At 40.9% G+C, this 19,293-nt stretch overlaps 2 protein-coding genes across 2 annotated transcripts; both read right to left on the bottom strand.

Moving 5' to 3' along the window:
• Positions 1-476: 476 nt before the first annotated feature.
• On the bottom strand, positions 477-902 carry LOC138887202 (uncharacterized). Its single transcript, XM_070168924.1, has one exon. The coding sequence runs from the start codon at positions 900-902 to the stop codon at positions 477-479; it is 426 nt and encodes a 141-aa protein (XP_070025025.1).
• Positions 903-18,029: 17,127 nt separating this feature from the next.
• LOC138887203 (uncharacterized) lies at positions 18,030-19,055 on the bottom strand. Its single transcript, XM_070168925.1, has one exon. The coding sequence runs from the start codon at positions 19,053-19,055 to the stop codon at positions 18,030-18,032; it is 1,026 nt and encodes a 341-aa protein (XP_070025026.1).
• Between the last annotated feature and the right edge of the window lie 238 nt (positions 19,056-19,293).

A 19,293-nucleotide genomic window follows, 5' to 3' on the forward strand; every position in this document is an offset into this window, starting at 1 on the left:
ATGAGTGGTAGATGATAATCCCAATTCCCCTTGAAATCTAGAACACATGCTCGTAGCAGATCTTCAAGTGTCTGAATGGTACGTTCAGCATGTCTGTCAGTCTGCGGATAGAATACAGTGCTGAGATTCACTTGTGTGCCTAAACCCTTCTGAAAAGACCTCCAAAGGTTAGCTGTAAATTAAGCTCTTCGGTCTGATATAATAGATATCGGCACACCATGAAGCATAACAATCTCCTTCATATACAACTTCGCATAATCTTCAGCCCTGTAAGTTGTCTTAACTGGCAGAAAATGGGCACATTTTGTAAGTCGATCAACTATCACCTAGACGGAGTCAAACTTATGATAAGAGCGAGGTAATCCAATAATGAATTCCATATTAATAACCTCACATTTCCAGGTTGGAATCTCTATATTCTGAAGCAATCCACCAGGTTTCTAATGTTCGATCTTTACTTGTTGATATTTAGGACACTAGGCTACAAATTCTGCAATTGACTTCTTCATGTTATCCCACCAATATTGATCCTTAATATCATGATACATCTTTGTCGATCCGGGATGGATGGAATATTGGGATTGATGAATCTCATTCATAATTTTCTCTCGCAACCCTGCCACATCAGGCAGAGATAATCGGCCCTGGTATCTTAGTGCCCCATCTTCTCTAATCTCAAAAGCTATAATCTTACATTGCTGAATGCCCTCTCTCAATATTACTAAGGTAGGATCTTCATATTGACGTGCTTTTACCTCAGCTACCAAAGATGATTTTGCTGTATTCTGCACAGTAACACCTCCGTCATCAGAGTCTAACAATCTAATTCTTATATTGGCTAGCTGATGAAGCTCTTTAGTCAACCTATGTCTACTTGCCTCAATGCGTACTAAGATTCCCATTGACTTACGACTGAGAGCGTCTGCCACAACATTGGCTTTACTGGGATGGTACAATATCTCGACATCGTAATCTTTCAGTAATTCAAGTCACCTACGCTGCCTCAAATTCAACTCCTTCTACTTGAAGATGCATTGTAAACTCTTGTGATCTGTGTAGATGTAAACATGGACGTCGTATAGGTAGTGCTGCCATATCTTCAAATCATATATTACTGCAGCTGATAACTAGGGATTCTAGTTCATTTTACACTCCTTTTTACTTGAGTTTTGGATTAAAAATGTATGTAAATAGTCCCAAAGGCTTACATGTTGTACTTGTTTGCAAGGTGTGTGCGGTGAAATCCGGGGGACCGATTTCCCCTTGACATAAGGCTTCAAAAAATGACCCCGGAAACACGGGACCTCGGGTCAGTTGCTTCCCTCGAAACCTGTCGATGCCCTGCCAAGAATAACATCGGCTAAAGCCCCGACAAACGCAGGAATCCCCCCGAGGAATGCACCCGGGGTCGATCAAATCTACTCAAGCGACTCAACATCAGACCACATGCGATGTAAAGCTAACATGCCATCATATCTCATTCTCATACTACACATCTTGTACTTAGTTTGGGCGTCCCCTTCCTATAAAAGGAGGGTCACCAACATCTTGTAAAACAACTCCAATCATCCTACGCAAGGGCAATAATATCTTCTCTCTTTCTCTCTTCTCTAATTTGCTTTTTCCCCTTGGCTCAAAGCCATTTATCTTCGGTCATTCTTCTTGTTTATCACTTGGTACTGGCTCGAGGCTGTCTCCATATTCATCGCCTCTTAACTTGTTCTTCATTATATTACTTAATATCGACCGAAAGAGCCTTGTCTAATTATATCTTTAATTGTTATCTCATCCCCGGTTATCCCTGATAGTTCGTGATCGATACTAACGCTGACCTCGAGGTCCCATCGACCATCTCTACATCCGAGCAATAGCCCCCACCTTTGGTTTGGTTACTACCTCTTTTTACCCCGCATTTCATCGTTAAACTTAGCATTCTTAGCATTAACTGCTTTAACAACTATCTCGGGAATAGATCATGTATTTTTAGAATCTCATTTACAAATTTAATTATTATTACCATTTTCACGGTAAACAGTTTGGCGCCCACCGTGGGGCTAAAAATAATAGTGATTATTTTCTTGCTGGTTTTCATTACACAAATACACATCAGCTTTCACACTTTTTCTTGTCCAAGATCCTTCGACTTCAGGCCAAAATGTCCGGCTCGGTAAACGGAGTTGAGAACGACAACCTCAAAAATCACAGAGAAAATGGCATGGCTATCCCGGCCGCTAGAGCACCTCCGCGGAATCCTGATATCGCTCCCGGACCGATCCTAGCGGATGAAGATTCACACGACTCACAACACATCGATGAAACGTCTCACACTAACAGGAGCATACAGCACAACGACCAACAGGAAGCTCAAAAAACCCTGGCCCGGGAAGAACATGAAGTTAGCCTTAATGTTATTTTTGAAATGTTGCAAGCACAACAACTGGCCATTGCTCAGCTGCAAAGCCATTCGAGAACCCCCAGCACAGCGGCACCAGAGACGGCTCCCCCCGCCAAACGAGCACTAAAAAGGTCAAGCAACGACGGGTCAGTGGCTGACCCCGCCATCGTAAAAATGCTCGAGGACCTCACAAAAAGGATCGAATCAGGTGAGAGAATGATTCCAGCCAACGACAAAAAAGTTGAGACCTACAACTACAAGGTCGATCAAATCCCAGGTGTCCCCCCGGTCCTCAAAGGTTTGGATTCAAAGAAGTTCATTCAGAGGTCGTTCCCCGAGGAAGCAGCCCCAAAGCCTATCCCAAAAAAATTTAGAATGCCAGAACTCCCCAAGTACAACAGCACCTCTGACCCTAACGAACACGTCACTGCTTACACTTGTGCAGTAAAAGGCAACGACATAAAAAATGACGAGATCGAGTCCGTGTTGTTGAAACAATTCGGAGAAATTCTTCAAAGGGGGCCATGATGTGGTACCATAACTTGGCTACCAACTCCATAGATTCGTTCGCCATGCTAGCAGACTCCTTCGTAAAAGCACATGCCGGAGCCATCAAGATAGCAATGAGGAAATCCGACGTTTTATAAATCAAGCAGAGAGAGAACGAGATGTTGTGAGAATTCGTATCTCGTTTCCAGATGGAACGGATGGAGCTGCCACCAGTCTCTAACGACTAGAAGGTGCAGGCCTTCACCCAAGACATGAACGAACGAAGCTCTATGGCTTCAAAACAGCTGAAGCAGAATCTAATCGAATATCCGGCCGTGACCTGGTCGGACTTTCACAACCGATACCAGTCAAAGATCAGGGCCGAGGATGACTAGCTAGGAGCCCCTTCGGGCTCAGTATACCCAAACAGACTCCTGGCAAAAGAGTCGAAACCAAGCAAAGAAAGGTACCAGCCATACCTTAAAGATAGAAGGAACGCTCTGAGGCGCAACCTACCCCGCAACGATCGGAGGATAGATCGAGGACAGGATCCTTAGGGGCTCGTCAATAGAACCAGGTTCGATCGGAACATGGTGCCGACAAACGCGCCCACTTATCGGAATATAACTTCAGCATCGACATATCAGACATCGTGTTCGCTATCGGCAAAACCAGGGACGCCAAGTGGCCCAAACCAGTACAGTCAGACCCTTCACAGAGAAATTACAACTTAGTGTGTGAGTTCCATAACACACAAAGTCACAGGACCGAGGATTGCTATAAACTACGAGAAAAAATGGCCCGGTTACTCAACAAAGGGCACCTTCGGGAATTCCGTAGCGATCTGGCCAAAAATCAGTTTCGAGACAGGGAGGCAACCAAGAAGAACGAGGAAAACGAACCACAACACGTCATCCACATGATCATGGGGGCGCCGATGCCCCGCAGGAACCTGTGATGAGGAGAAAAAAAATATCCATCACCAAGGAAAAATGGACTCGGGGATATATCCCCGAAGACGCCCTCACATTCAGCGAAGAAGATACCGAGGCCCTGTCTTAACCCCACAATGATGCCCTGGTAATCTCCTTTCTTGTAAATTCTTTTTCAGATAAAACGTGTACTATTGGATCCAGGTAGCTCGACCAATATTATCAGGTCGAGGCTGATAGAACAGCTCGGACTGCTCGAACGGATCGTGCCCGCCACTCGGGTCCTCAGTGGGTTCAACATGGCGAGCGAAACAATGAAAGGAGAAATCATCCTTCCGATTACCGTGTCCGGCACAACCCAAGACACCAAATTCCATGTCATCAAGGGAGATATGAAGTATAACGCCTTGTTTGGGCGACCGTGGATACACTGCATGAGAGCAGTACCATCCATCCTCCACCAAATGATAAAATTCCTGATGAAGGACGGGGTCAAAACCATCTATGGGGAACAACACGCGTCAAGGGAAATGTTTGCAATACACGACGTGTTATCAGCGCCCATACCCCCGCTCTTGAATAAGACAGCGGGCGAATCAGGTCTCAACCCCGATCGGGTTTGACAACACGAAGTAGAAATCTGCATCGCATGTCTGCCCTCGGGCTGTCATAATAAGCCAATCTCAAGGCGCCACCAGCATATCTCGTTTCAAGGTACAACAATTCCTTTTATTTTATTTCGGATTAAGAACTAAACCTCGTGCAGGCACTCGACCGGAGATACCAGAACGCTAACACTATCAGAAGGCCTCGAGACCCCCAAAAGCGCGCCTATTGCACACTTTTCCTTCGACCGAGTTTTTATCTAAAAAAAGAAAGGTTTTTACCGGCAAGGTTTTTAATGAGGCAACGTCTGTGAAGCTACCTAAAGGGGAAACTCCATGAATTGATCGAAGGCACCCTTATGGCCAACATTCAAGCGGTAAGGGGCATTCCTCCTGGAAGTCACCCGATTCGAAGGAGGTGGGGAAACGCCAAGCAAAGGTTCCTACAGGAAGACGATGTATCGGGCCAAACGGTCGATGTAATCAGACCTCGCCAAAGAGGGAGCATGTACTATTATATCCGGCAATCAAAAAATACCCCCTTTTCCATGAAAAAAGAGACAGGCTCCTTCTTAGAGTACGGCAACGTGAAAATCATCGGAGCAACCAAACCCGACCTAAAAATAGATCGACTCAACACAACACCACGTGTATTGCGCCAATGGATCAGAGAATATCTTCCAAACATCTCATTCTCCAAAAGGGAAAATCACAGTATACTCTCGACAGAAGCCTCTCTGCCAAATACGTCCCGAGATACTCGGAGACTTAAGCGATTCAGTGCCCACACGACCCCAGGGTTGGAACCTTGGGCTCATAAATCCCTCACAATGCAACTTCGAGTTCGCGAGAAGCGGTCTTCAAGCTTAAACAAACTCGATGACTCGGAAACTATCGCCAATCATCGTACACTGGAAAATCCAAAACTGTAAGACCCTTGTGTGCAGACTCGGCATAACCAGATCTATTCTACATCATACAAACTGTAAGACCTCAATAGGCATGATAAACTGTAAGACCTCAATAGGCATGACATGCATGAAAACCCCGAAGTTTAGGTTATACATCGCATTTGTAAGAATTCTTAAAGGGCATACCCTCGGTGTAGACGCCTAAACTATCGCTTGGGATCAAAAATGGCTACGGCCAAACGCACATAACTACGGTCAAAACTGCTAATACAACCAAAATAACGCGACTCAGGGATGTCGCACCTCCTTTTCGCCGCGCCCGCGAGGCGCGTGGGGAGTTTTCTCCAATTGAAGGACAGTCGAAACGGGATTTGTTTATTTATTTTAGAGTCGCCACCTGGGAATTTTAAGGCGTCCCAAGTCACCAATTATAATCCCTGAATCGAGGAGAATATGACTCTGTTTATTATTCTGTGAACCAGAATCCTGAGTAAGGAATTCTGTTAATCCGGAAGAAGGTGTTAGGCATTTCCGAATTCCGTGGTTTTAGCACGGTCGCTTAATTGTTTTTATTATTGACTTAATTATCTTGAATTTTATTAAATACTTTTTGTTACGTGATTTTTCTACCGCTTTTACTTATTATGATTAAGGACCCTTCTTTGAATCGAATTACGCGTACGTATATTCGTGTTACAAATTTAAGAATGCGGAATTGTGTCACGCGTACGTGTACCCAATAACTTTTGATAATATATTAAGCAATCATTTTTTATGAGATTGTGTTGGATCAAGAATATTTGTTTTTCTTAAATATTGAACCGCATATCGCGGGTTTTTATGAAATTAACTTGACGCCTTAAAAAAATCCTTTTGTTAAATATTCGCTCGAAATTGCGTGTACGCATAATCCGAATTTTTTGCTTTTTAAAAAAAAAAAAAAAATAATCAAGGTACGCGAACGTATCCCTAATTGCGCAAAAATATTTTTGCAATGATATTGAGGATTTTTCCACAAATTATTTGTTGTATCTACACATTTTATATGAAAATGCTAAGAAATTCATATTAAAGGGGGTGTCTTTAAATTCTTTTAAAAGAAATTCACAAAAAATTTTATGCTGCCTGTTGACTATAATTTCCGAGTATTAATTATGTTCATCCCAAGACTATTCAAACTCTCATTGAAAGGATAAAATATGATTAACACTATTTGTGACAATTATAAAAAATATATATGCCAACGAATGAATTGTATATAAAACTGAAATGAATTATAAAGGAAAGAATATTTTTAAGAACTTTTGTTATTATTAATTAGTGGAAGTTCTATTCTAATTACCATTGATATAAAGTTTTGCAATTTATATCTTACTTTTATATACTTGTTTTGATCCAATAGACGAAATTGACTTAATTAATTATGCCTATGATTGAATTATATATGTAATCAAACCCATTTGATTCTAGATCCATAGGAATTATTACAACCATTAACTTTCGAATCGTACAAATTCATAAGCCCTTTTATTATTAAGAACGAGAACAAGTCTAACTGACTAAATAAAAATGAACATTGCATACAATATTACTTACCATATTTGACATCATAAACATAATGGATTATACTAACTCGTCTTTCAATTATAGATTATGAACACAACCAATGTTATGCCAAAAGATAATCAATTGCAACCAATCATCATCTAGCTTTAAACAACATTGAATTAACTAACAAAATAAACTAATAGCATATTTTCCTTGATATTTCAGAATGTTCTATACCTTACTAACAATGTCATAGAACTTAACTAATAACCAATTTTCTGTCATATTCCTTACCTTAACAATTCAATCATGACTATACTTCAATGAAAATTTAGAAAATTAATCTTATTACAACACTTATACAGTCTTCAATGAAGGATATTTAAATTACAATCATCCTATCAACATATATTTCTTATTTGATCAAGAAATAAAACTGAATTTTTAATTAAAGAGCTCCAATGAATAACAGACATTATTACAATTCAAACTTCATTTATCTGTCATGCCGAAACTCTTTCCAACATAGAATTTAAAAGGATATATATACCTGAAAATGAAGGTAGAAGGAGTAAATTTCAGCAGTAGCAGCAATAACAAAATCAGTAGAATATACCAATGACACAACAAGTCTGAATAAGACCCGTTGAACCAGATGAACAGTGACAGAGACTTAAGGAAATTTCAGATTTTCTGAATAACATTCAGAGGCAAACAACGGACAGATTCCAGAAAGAATGCATTTCAGATTTCAGTTTCTTTCTGTTGCGGATTCCTTATTTCTGATTTTTCTATTTCAGATTGTGTGTGTGTGTGAATGTTCTCTTTTCTATTTCTCTTTCTATTTTATTCCTCTCTTTCCTTTTAAACAAAATCTGAGTTCTTTTCCTTTCTTCAGAATATTAATCCTAAAAATCTCTTACTTCTCCTTTTCTTTTTCTTTCTTAAAATCTTCTCTAACTCCCCTTTGTTCCTGAAATCTGCCCCTGTATTTATACAGGTATGCCTCCTTTCTTTTAGTGCTGCCTGGACCCCCTTTTATCTTTTAAAAACAGAAAATCATATCTAAAATCTGCTTTTAACTACTTTAGATCCCATTGAGTGAACTTTTTCCTGATTTCCAGCATTCCATTATCCCTTGTTCCCCATTAGTATCATTAACTAATAGTCACTAACATTACATTATAATACACTAGCATTAATACCCTGTTTTTTACTGTTTCATTCCCAGAAGTGCCCCTGAAATCCTAATGTTATTACTGAAAAATCAGAACCTACAGCAAAACAGATTCTAAAATCTGTACAAACTTAGTTATCTTTCTGATTTACAGCTAAAACCAATCCTATGATTTTGAGACAGTATATTACATTTCTAATGGCTGATTGACAAAAACTGAATTTAAACAGGGAATTCTCAACTGAATAAAAACAACCTTAACATTATACAGAACATGCAGGATTATTTCAACTGGAATTCAAAACTGAATTAAAAGCAAACAAATACAGGAGCATTGTCAATATACTGACAATGTCCCGTTTAGAAAACAACAATACAGCATACATTTGAATTCACTAATTCATAAACAAACATGATTTAATTGACGAATACTAATCAATTGACTATTTACAACATTTGTCAATAATTAGTCTAAACAATAGAAGCAGACTGTTTCAGTCAACATTTTCAGAAATGAAAATTCGTAATATAACTAATCGACGAACTTAATCGAGTCGATTACACACATTGTAAACAATCACAACCAATAGAAACAATTCACATTCGGGTCAAGTAAATAGGTAGGAGACAGAAATGACAGAATTGATCAAAACAAATATGAAAAATCAAAAAGCTATTGACACAGACAACAATACACTTAAAATACACAAAATAATAGAAAAATACCTCTGAATTTTAATCTGACTCGAACTCAACTTGGATTTCGGATTTTTTGTTTGAAATCAAACTGACCTTAGTCGAAGTATTTTCCACTGAAAATACTTCGACTAAGGTCGATTAAACCTCAATCTTCATCATAATCTGAACAGAATCCGGAAGTTTGGTATTTTTAGGGTTCTTAAAAACTCGATTTGGGATTTAACCATTTCTGGTCAGATTCGAGAAGAACCAAACATGACACAATGGTGAGGGTAGCCTAGGGGTCATTTGGTGTTAGTTTGAAACGGATCTGAGTTCGTCCTTGTTTGGTCCGAATCTTCAAAAGAAGATTCGAGAAGTTCAGAGCTGATTCGAACCAAACTAACTTCAGATCCATAACAAGGGTTGTTAGGGGAAGCCATGGTGTTAATTTGGGGCTGATTGGTTTAGATCAAGTTTTCAGGCCAACCTTCGATTTAAGATTCGAAGAGTTGGGGCCTGATTCGAAGGAAACTAAGGTCGGATTCGTGTAGGGGAGGTTCAGGAGGTCCTAGGGTGTTAAGTTGGTGACCGGCGGCGTTGATGCCGCCGGGTTTCAGGCGAAGGGGAATAGGGGCGGCTAGGGTTAGGGGTCTGTTTGGAACGATGATGAACAGGAGCGGAGAGGGGGGTGTTCAGTTAGGGGCCGGGTAGAGGCTTGGGATTTATATAGGGGTGGGGTGGACTGGTATCGTCCGTTGGATCAAGTAGAATGGATGGCTGAGATCTACTCACTTAACCAAACGGTGTCGTTTGGTTTAAGTTAGGGGGACGGGTTGAACCGGGTATCGGATCGGGTAAGGGTCTTGGGTTAGGGTGATGAGATCTTGGCCGTTGGTTGGATTTAATCCAACGGCCCTTGATAAGGGGTAACCAAACGACGTCGTTTGATTCTGTTTTGAATTGGACCGGACATGGTCATTTGGATTGGGCCTGATTTTGTTTAGAAAATTTGGCCCAGATCCGTTTTTGCCCATTTAATTCCACTCTTTTTAATTTCCAATTTAATTCTTCAATTATTAAAAATAAAAAAATTACTCCTTCAAAATATTAATCAACCTTTAACAATTTAACACATAGACAAAAATATTAATCACATAGTGAAACATTAAAATTAGAACAAACGCATATTTTTGTAATTTTATTTAAATTAACTTAATTAAATGCATACTTAAATCCTAGATGAAACATGTATTTTTATTTTAATTTTGTTTAATTATAACAAAGCAAACATTTTACGGACATAAACAAATATTTAACACCACGCAAATTCAGAAATTACACAGTAAAAGAAATTTATTTTGATTTATTTTGGAGCAGTTTTTCGTAAGGCAAAACTCACGTGCTCACAAGGGACGCCCGACTATCGCTAAAAATCACAGGCCACTACTTCGAATATACTTCGAAAAGAACCAGTTAAAACAGGCTTCCCTCAATAGGCAAAAACGAGCTCCGACCATGTCGGCTCCAAATCGCAAGAGCGTCAATCTACTCGACCTACGAGCTATGAACCTTGCGAGGTGCTCGAAACATCGCTGATAATGACTTGAAATCGAGGTTCCTCTGGAACCGACGACGGGTCAGGCAAAAATACTCTAAAAGACCTTAACAAGCAGACACAAAGCCTACAAAACTGCCCACGGGCAAAAATAGCATAAAAGCCATTGTCTCCAGCTAAGCAAGCCTACGGGTCTCATATTGAAAGGTCTCTACAACCAAATAGCGTAAGAGCCAGTGTCGCCAGCTAAAATTTTTTTTAACAACTTGAGGATTAAAATGAGCTCGAATCATAACCCGATTCGGAGACCGGATCCAAAATAGTTAACTATGCAAGCCTCCAGGCCACATATTGAAAGGTCTCAACGAACATGCGGCATAAGTGCCACCGTCGCGGCCAGAAACTCAAAGAAATTTTAAGGGTCGATTACAGATCGAATCGCAATGCGACTCGGAGACTGTACTCGAAAACTGTAATGTGCCTAAGGGCACGGCATAAGTGCCACCGTCGCCGGCTAGAAACTCAAAAAAAAATTAAGGGTCGATTAGAGCTCGAATTACAACGTGACTCGGAGACTGTACTCAAAAACTGTAATGTGCCTAAGGGCACGACATAAGTGCCACTGTCGTCGGCCAAGTAAACCTTCGGGTCGCGCGCCCGTAAGGTCACTTCAACCCAAAACACAAAGGGCCATAATCATCCGCCCATGCAGGCAGGAAAGAGCTTGAGGGTCAATTGAATCTCGAGTCACAATGCAACTCGGAGACTGGACCCAAAATGATTGGAATGACAAATGTCCAGAGGCAAGAGCCAGAATGTCTCCTTAAGTACTACAATGAAAGACTAGCTGAGGAAATAAGGAAGAAGGTTTCCACCTAAGCATAGTGAGCTAAAGAGTAAATGATCCTGTAACAACAGTCTCACTACAATATTGTATACACTCCATAAGAAAGTGGCACCTATCATGGCTAATGAATGGTAAAAAAAAGCCATCAAAGGTGATGTTTGAGATCATATGAGGTACAGGAAATTATAGTATTCGTGGGCAAAATGACAAGCCAAGTATTCATGCAACAAGTGATAGAACGACCAGCAAAAGTAATTGCTTACATTTAAGGACAACTGAGAAGGCACGAAAGGAAATTTATGGTGCTAGCAAGTTAAAGGAAGGTTGCGAGTAGTATAAATAGATCGGTGGAGGTCCTAAGGTAAAGTATTGTAGAGCAACAACGTTTTAGGTAGATAGGAGTAAGGATATGAAAAGGTGAGTGAGAAGGTGACGAGAATATGTATGTCCTCAGGATTAAACCCATCAAAACAAGGGAGCTGATGATTTCCATATGTAATAAAAAGCTCGGTACAGCCTGAATGAACACAGAGGAGTCTGAGACTAGGTGCATTTAGAAGAGGTGGAATGCTGCCCTGGTAGTAGAATAAGGGTGTAATTGTGATAGATAAGAGGATGATGCTTAGGCCTTTGATTGAGTAATAATTTAATGAGAAAGGAATTTCATTAATTGCACGGGATTAGAATACCCCCATAAGATGAATCGCATTGGGATGCAATGAAATACGGTTATTGAAGTATAGTATTATCCCTAGGTGGATCAGGAAAATCACTTCATATGTTCCCCAATAAGATGTGAGCCCTAGTGACAGTGTATTACGTAAGAGGTTGCAAGTTATCAGTGATAGATTATAGATCAACATTAAGGTGAATAAACAATAGATGGGTACAAGTTCCAAAGTACGAGATGAGATTTGTTTCTTATTCTTAGATGAATAATAATGAGGAAACACTAAAGGACTTAGATTTATACATATAGGATAAGCAGCGAGAGAGTAACCTGAAGTTGGGTAGCAAACCTCGGTAATAATAAACCGAAGTAAGTTTTATGGTATAGTATAACCTACTATGATGTAGTAAATCCATAAGGATAGATATACAAGGCTATGAAACAAGAGATTGAAATAGTCTTAAGTTCGATAAAGTACCAAGCGAAAGGCATCAGTACACTTATAGATGCCTAGAGGGACAGCTTGTCATAATTCTGTATATATTCATAAAGTGAGGCTTAGAGAATGGCTAAAATATGGAGGAAAAAGAGAATATGACTCGCTAGGCGCTCATACAAGGACACAGTCATACATACTGCATGACATAAGGTAGCAAATGTTACGATGTTGGAAGAATTCCGACCACATGTCATGGCGTGACAAAGAGGCCTAAAAGGGGGAATGCCCAAGCGTTTATATTTATTCACAAAATAGTGGATTAGATGGAAAGATGAACATTAAAGTATTCATAAGAGCTATAGTTTATGAAACTGATAAGTGCATCAATCAACATTCGAGGACGAATGTTCCAAAGGGGGGAATGATGTTACAACCCAAGTTTTCATACGTGAGAGTACGTCGTAAGTCATTGATGTAAGCTCGGAAATGAGATTATATTTGGAAGCAAATAAAGTAAGTTAATCATGTTACCTTGGAGGTTACAAATATTTAAGATCATGAATAACGAGTACCAAGAGAGTTGGAAATCTTAGAAGCTAAACCAATTGAAGAAAATAAGTTTCGTCAAAAGTCGACAAGTTTGGAATGTTATAACATGTACTTTGGGGTGAGACTAGGGTTCTTAACATGATAAGGAGGTTATTCTATGAGTTATTTTAGTCGTATGATATTCATTTTCTACATTTTGAAGGCAAGCAAGTTGTGGAACAAGAGTTGGCAAAGGTCATCACAAGTTACATTCATAAATTTGCTGAAATTTAGGTCAAATGTATCTGAGCATTTCTCCAAATATACTTGGAATCATGGGGTTTTCTACATACCAAATTGAATATCTACGAGTCTAGTTTCTAACGCATTAAACCGTTTATCAATATGACATCGTAGTAGAGATATATTCATGTTTTCGCGAGACCGCGCAAGCAGCTCCCAATGGGACCCACTTAGGCGGTGGTTGACCTACTTCAATTTATAAACGATTTGGACGCCTATTTTTGCTCATTTTTCAACTAAAGTTCGTCTCCAAACTTCTCCTAACCCTCCTAAACATATATCACAAGGGTTTGAAGTGATTCCAAAGTGATTACACCATATTTCAACATCAAAACTTAGTTCTAGTGAAGAACAACACCTCTTTGAGGTTGTGTTGTCATTGAGGATTGTTGTGGGCTGTATTTGGATGAAATTCCAAGTTGTTGCTGCTGTCTAAGGTGAGTATAACAACCTACTAATTGTGCTTAATCTTGCTTGTATGTTGGTTAAGTTGTTAGGATGATAAACTACAAGATAATACTTGGGTTAGCTTAAGTCACTTCTATGGTGTTGTATTGCTATTGAGGGTTGTTGTAAACTGAATATAACTTGGATTTTGACTTGAAGTTGCTGTAGGAGGTATTTATATTGTGTTCTTACTTGTGCCTAAGGTTATCTTGATGTTGATTAAGTTAAATGGATGGGCTAGACATGAACTAGTGAATAAAGTTGCTAATTGAGGATAGTTGAAGTTGTGGATTATTTTCGTTGTTATAAATATATGGTATAAGGCTGGAATCATTGATTAATGACTTCATTATCATGTTAATGATACTTTTATGTTGAAGTAAGAAGTCTATAAGGATTGATAAGGGGTATACGGATTCCAATCGGAGCTTGCCGCTCGTCGTAATGTAGTTGTGACTTGTTGTTGTTATATGGTGTCTTGATATTGATAATTATGTATTGATGGATTGCTCTGGTCATTGTTGTTTGTATATGGTATTGGAGGAGGCCCTTGTTACAAGGGAGATGCTGCCAAAATTTACGTAAACGAGCTACTAGCTTAAGTTATAGACTTAGCCTTTGCTCAGCACTGATTTTGAATCTCCTTATACTATGATAGATTGAGTTGACTTGTTTGAAGAGTTGCTTGGAAGTGATTAAGGACTCAACGGGTTTAAGGTATGTTAAGGCACTTTCTTCTTTCTTTTGGCATGATCTAAAGTGAAATGAATACGCTACTTCATAACGGATCTACTCCTAGCAACTAAGGTTGTCCATGTTGTTCTTTCCTTATAAAATTATTCTAAGCAAGTGTGTATGATCCTTGAATCCTACTAAGGTTCATATTGAGGGTATGGATGTCCATAGTGCTCTTAAGTCACTCCAAAAGGTTTAGAAGCTGATTCTATGAGTCTAGCATGCATTATATATAGTATCTATTTTACTCTACCGAGCCGCTCTATAGTCGGTCGGGTACGGCACCTATTGTGAAACCACTGATCAGTTGGGTTTACCGAGCTCCATGTGGTCGGGTATGATTCTACCAAACCTTATGATGGTCGGGTACGCTTTTACCGAGTCCTCTTTGAGGCCGGGTACGATATGATGATGATGATGCCCACAGAGGAGAATATTTTAAAACGTTTATGTATATATATGTATTATGCATTTCATATCAGTAACCCCTAGAGGCACTCAGATGTTATAGGTTGTATCTCCTCTATATCTCTCTTTACATTACTGTTCTTGTTTAAGCTTTCCTGCCTAACATACTCGGTACTTTATTCGTACTGACGTCCCTTTTGCCTGGGGATGCTGCATTTCATGCCTGCAGGTCTCGATTGATAGGTTGACAGTCCTCCTAGTAGGCTATCAGCTCAGTGAAGGTGTTGGTGCACTCCACTTGCTCCGGAGTTGCCTATTTGGTCAGTATGCTTTGGATATGTATCGATTGGTATGGCGGGGCCCTGTCCCGACCTTTATGATTTTATATACTCTTAGAGGCTTGTAGACAGATGTCATGTGTATGGATAATTTTATGGCCTTGTCGGCCTATGTTTCGAGTTTACTAATGGTCATGTCAGCCTTATAGGCCCGTATGTCACATATATTAAATTGTATATCATGTTGGGTCTTCATATGTTGAGTATTCCCTTATGTTTTATTCTTGTTATCTCATGACGGGTTTTCTAGCTCATTTACTCATGATAACATGATAAGAAAGATATGTTACGTTGGTACTCGGTTGAGTAAGGCACCGAGTTCCCGTCGCGGCCCTTTGGTTTGGGTCGTGACAAGAATACTCTTGATTTCCCGGTTTGAGACTTCAACTTGGCCACTTGCTTGAGGATGATAGGGAGTGGTCACTTTGTTGTTTACCCCATACTTGGTAAGCAAAGAATTGAAAGCCTTGTTGCAAAAATGAGAGCCACCGTCACTAATTATGGCACGGGGTGTGCCAAACCTAGTGAAAATGCTCTTCTTAAAGAAAGCCACCACACTGCGAGCTTCATTGTTGGGTAAGGCGATGGCCTCAACCCATTTTGACACGTAATCCACAGCTACCAAAATGTAAGTATTGCCACAAGAACTCACGAATGGTCCCATAAAGTCGATCCCCCAAATATCAAAAATGTCGACCTCAAGAATCGTGTTAAGGGGCATCTCATCTTTCTTTGAAATCCCTCTAGCACGTTGACACTCGTCACATCTTTTCACATAATCATCGGCATCCTTGAAAAATGAAGGACAATAGAACCCACAACTCAACACTTTAGACTCCGTCCTCGTCCCGCCATGATGACCACCATAGGGCGAAGAGTAACAAGCTTCCACAATACTCAATTGCTCTTCTTTGGGAACACACCGGCGAATCACACCATCGGTGCAAATTTTGAAAAGGTATGGCTCATCCCAATAGAAGTCCAAAGCATCCCGCCTAAGCTTCTTCCTTTGGTTAGAAGAGAGCTCATACGGGACCACACCAGTAACCAAATAATTAGCAATGTCGGCGAACCACGGCATGTCAAGCATAGAAACTGAGAGGAGTTGTTCGTCCGGAAAAGAATCATTTATCTCAAGGCCATCCGAAGGCCTCCCTTCCTCCTCCAATCTAGACAAGTGGTCCGCCACTTGGTTCTCACTCCCTTTTCTATCAACGATCTCCAAATCAAATTCTTGTAGAAGAAGCACCCATCTCATCAATCTTGCTTTTGAATCCTTCTTAGTCATCAAGTACCTAAGGGCGGCGTGATCGGTATGGATTCACTTTGGCCCCCATAAGGTACGGGCAAAACTTCTATATGGCAAATACGATGGCAAGCAATTCCTTCTCGGTGGCTGTGTAATTTCTTTGCGCCTCATTCATCGTCTTGCTATCATAATACACCGGATGGAATAATTTGTTGATTTTCTGGCCCAAAACCGCCCCCACCGCAACATCACTAGCGTCAAACATGAGCTCAAAGGGTAAGCTCCAATTGGGTGCGGTTATGATGGGGGTAGTCGTCAACTTTTGTTTTAGAAGCTCGAAGGCCTCCATACACTTGTCATCAAACACATATTTTGCATCCTTTTCGAACAACTTACACAACGGGTTCACTACCTTAGAAAAGTCCTTAATGAATCTCCGATAGAAAGCCGCGTGTCCAAGAAAACTCCTCACCCCTTTGACAGAGTTAGGGGGAGGAAGCCTTGAGATCACCTCGATTTTTGCTTTGTCGACCTCGATCCCCCTTTTCAAAATTTTATGACCCAACACAATTCCTTCTTCCACCATAAAGTGGCATTTCTCCCAATTGAGCACCAAATTTGTGTCTTCATAACGGGCCAACACACGATCAAGATTTTGCAAACATTCACCAAATGAATCTCCGACCACACTAAAGTCATCCATGAAGACCTCCAATATGTCCTCCACCATATGGGTGAAGATTGCCATCATACATCTTTGAAAGGTCGCTGGAGCATTACATAGTACAAATGGCATACGCAAGAATGCGAATGTGCCATACGGACATGTGAATGTTGTCTTTTTTTGATCCTCTAGGGCAATGAGAATCTGGTTATAGCCGGAATATACATCTAGAAAACAATAGAATGCCCGGCCCGCCAGACGGTCAAGCATCTGATCCAAGAATGGCAAGGGAAAATGGTCTTTTCTTGTAACCTTGTTCAGTTTTCGGTAGTCCATGCATACCCTCCAACCCATCACAGTACGAGTCGGAATCAGCTCATTATTATCATTGGTCACTACCGTCATTCCTCCCTTCTTCGGCACATACTGAACTGGAGAGGTCCACGAACTATCAGAAATTGGATATACCACACCGGCGTCAAGCCACTTGATGATTTCCTTCTTAACCACCTCTTGCATGGATTCATTGAGTCTCCTTTGATGTTCAAGAGATGGTCTCGCATCCTCCTCCAATATTATCTTGTGCATGCAAAACGCGGGGCTAATACCCCGAATATCCGCCAAAGTCCATCCAATTGCCCGCTTGTGCTTTTGAAGAACCACCAAAGTGGCATCCACCTGCACGTTAGTCAAACAAGAAGAAAGAATAACCGGCAAAGTGAAATTAGGACCAAGAAACTCATACCTGAGGTGAGGAGGAAGTGGTTTCAACTCCAACACCGGTGGCTCCTCAATGGATGGTTTGGTGGGTGGAGTTTTGCGATTTTCAAGATCAAAAGATAGGTTCCTTTGCTCATAGGAATATAAGCCCATGCCATTAAGTGCATTCACACACTCCACCCTTTCCGGAATATCATCAACCTCCATGTTCAAGATCACGGCCTCGAGTGGGTCCTCAACATTTGCCATTGCGCTTGTGTCATCCATTATCACCGCCGTGACAATGTCGACAAACTAACACACTTCGGTGCTATTTGGTTGGCGCATAGACTTGCATACATGGAAAACCACTTTTCATCACCAACGCGGAAAGTCGATTCTCCCGCCTCTACATCAACCAATGCCTTACCGTAGCTAGTAAAGGCCTTCCAAGAATGATAGGCACCTCGAAATCCACCTCGTAATCCAAGATCATGAAGTCCGCCGGCAATATAAACTTGTCAACACGAACGAGGACATCATCAATAATTCCCAAGGGCCGCTTCATAGATCGGTCCGTCATTTGAAGCTTCATGGAGGTCGGGCGAGGTTGCCCGATTCCCAAAGTTTTGAACACCGAATAAGGCATGAGATTGATACTTGCCCCCAAGTCACATAGGGCCTTTGCAAAATCTGCGCTTCCAATGGTGCATGGTATTGTGAATGCACCGGGATCCTCTAGCTTTGGAGCCATGGAGTGCACAATGGAACTCACTTGATGCGTCATCTTGATAGTCTCGCACTCCATAAATCTCTTCTTAGTAACCAAGTCCTTCATGAACTTTGCATATCCGGGAATTTGTTCAAGTGCCTCCACCAAAGGCACATTGATGGTCAAACTCTTCATCATCTCAATAAACTTTTTAAACTGATTGTCACCCTTTTGCTTGGCCAGTCTTTGAGGATATGGCGTAGGAGGCCTAGGTAAAGGTGCCTTGGCTTTTGGCACCGTAGGTTCCGGCATGTCAATGACGTGTTCCCTAGACGGGTTCACGGCCTCTTGGGTCTCCTCCTCACCCTCATCAATATCTATTCTCACTTCATTCCTCACACTTGGTTCAACAATATCTTCAACCACTAATGGGACATCATCTTCCCGCAACTCATCATCATCAACCCTAACTTGAGCTTCTTGCACATCACCCCCTCTCCCGCTACGCGTTTTCACTGCCATGACATGGTTATTGTGCCCACCCTTGGGGTTCACCACCGTATCACTTGGTAGTGCACCCTTTGTGCGAGTTTTGAGAGATAGTGATATTTGTCCAAGTTGCACCTCTAAGTTCCGGATCGAAGTGTTGTGGGAGGCTAATTGGGCATCCGAGTCGTGATTCTTGTTCATCATTTGTTCGAACATGTTCTCAATTCTACCCATATCTTGACCCGAAGAACTCGACCCTTGAGATTGGAACGGGGGTGGGTTGTTCGGTTGTTGGTACATCGGGTGCCTTTGAAAACCTTGCTCCCGATTGCCTTGATTACCTCCTTGATTATTGTTCCACCCACCATTGTTGTTGTTGTTCCAATTATTGTTGTTTCCGCCCCAATTGCCTTGATTGCCTTGATTACCTCAATTGTTACCTTGATTGCCTTGATTACCCCAATTATTGTTC

This window comes from Nicotiana sylvestris, chromosome 3 (genome assembly GCF_000393655.2).
Source record: "Nicotiana sylvestris chromosome 3, ASM39365v2, whole genome shotgun sequence".
Classification (NCBI taxonomy): Eukaryota; Viridiplantae; Streptophyta; class Magnoliopsida; order Solanales; family Solanaceae; genus Nicotiana; species Nicotiana sylvestris.

Excerpts from the sequence above, each read along its gene's own strand:
- LOC138887203 (XM_070168925.1), bottom strand. The coding sequence starts at position 19,055 with ATGGGTAGAATTGAGAACATGTTCGAACAAATGATGAACAAGAATCAC.
- LOC138887202 (XM_070168924.1), bottom strand. The coding sequence starts at position 902 with ATGGGAATCTTAGTACGCATTGAGGCAAGTAGACATAGGTTGACTAAA.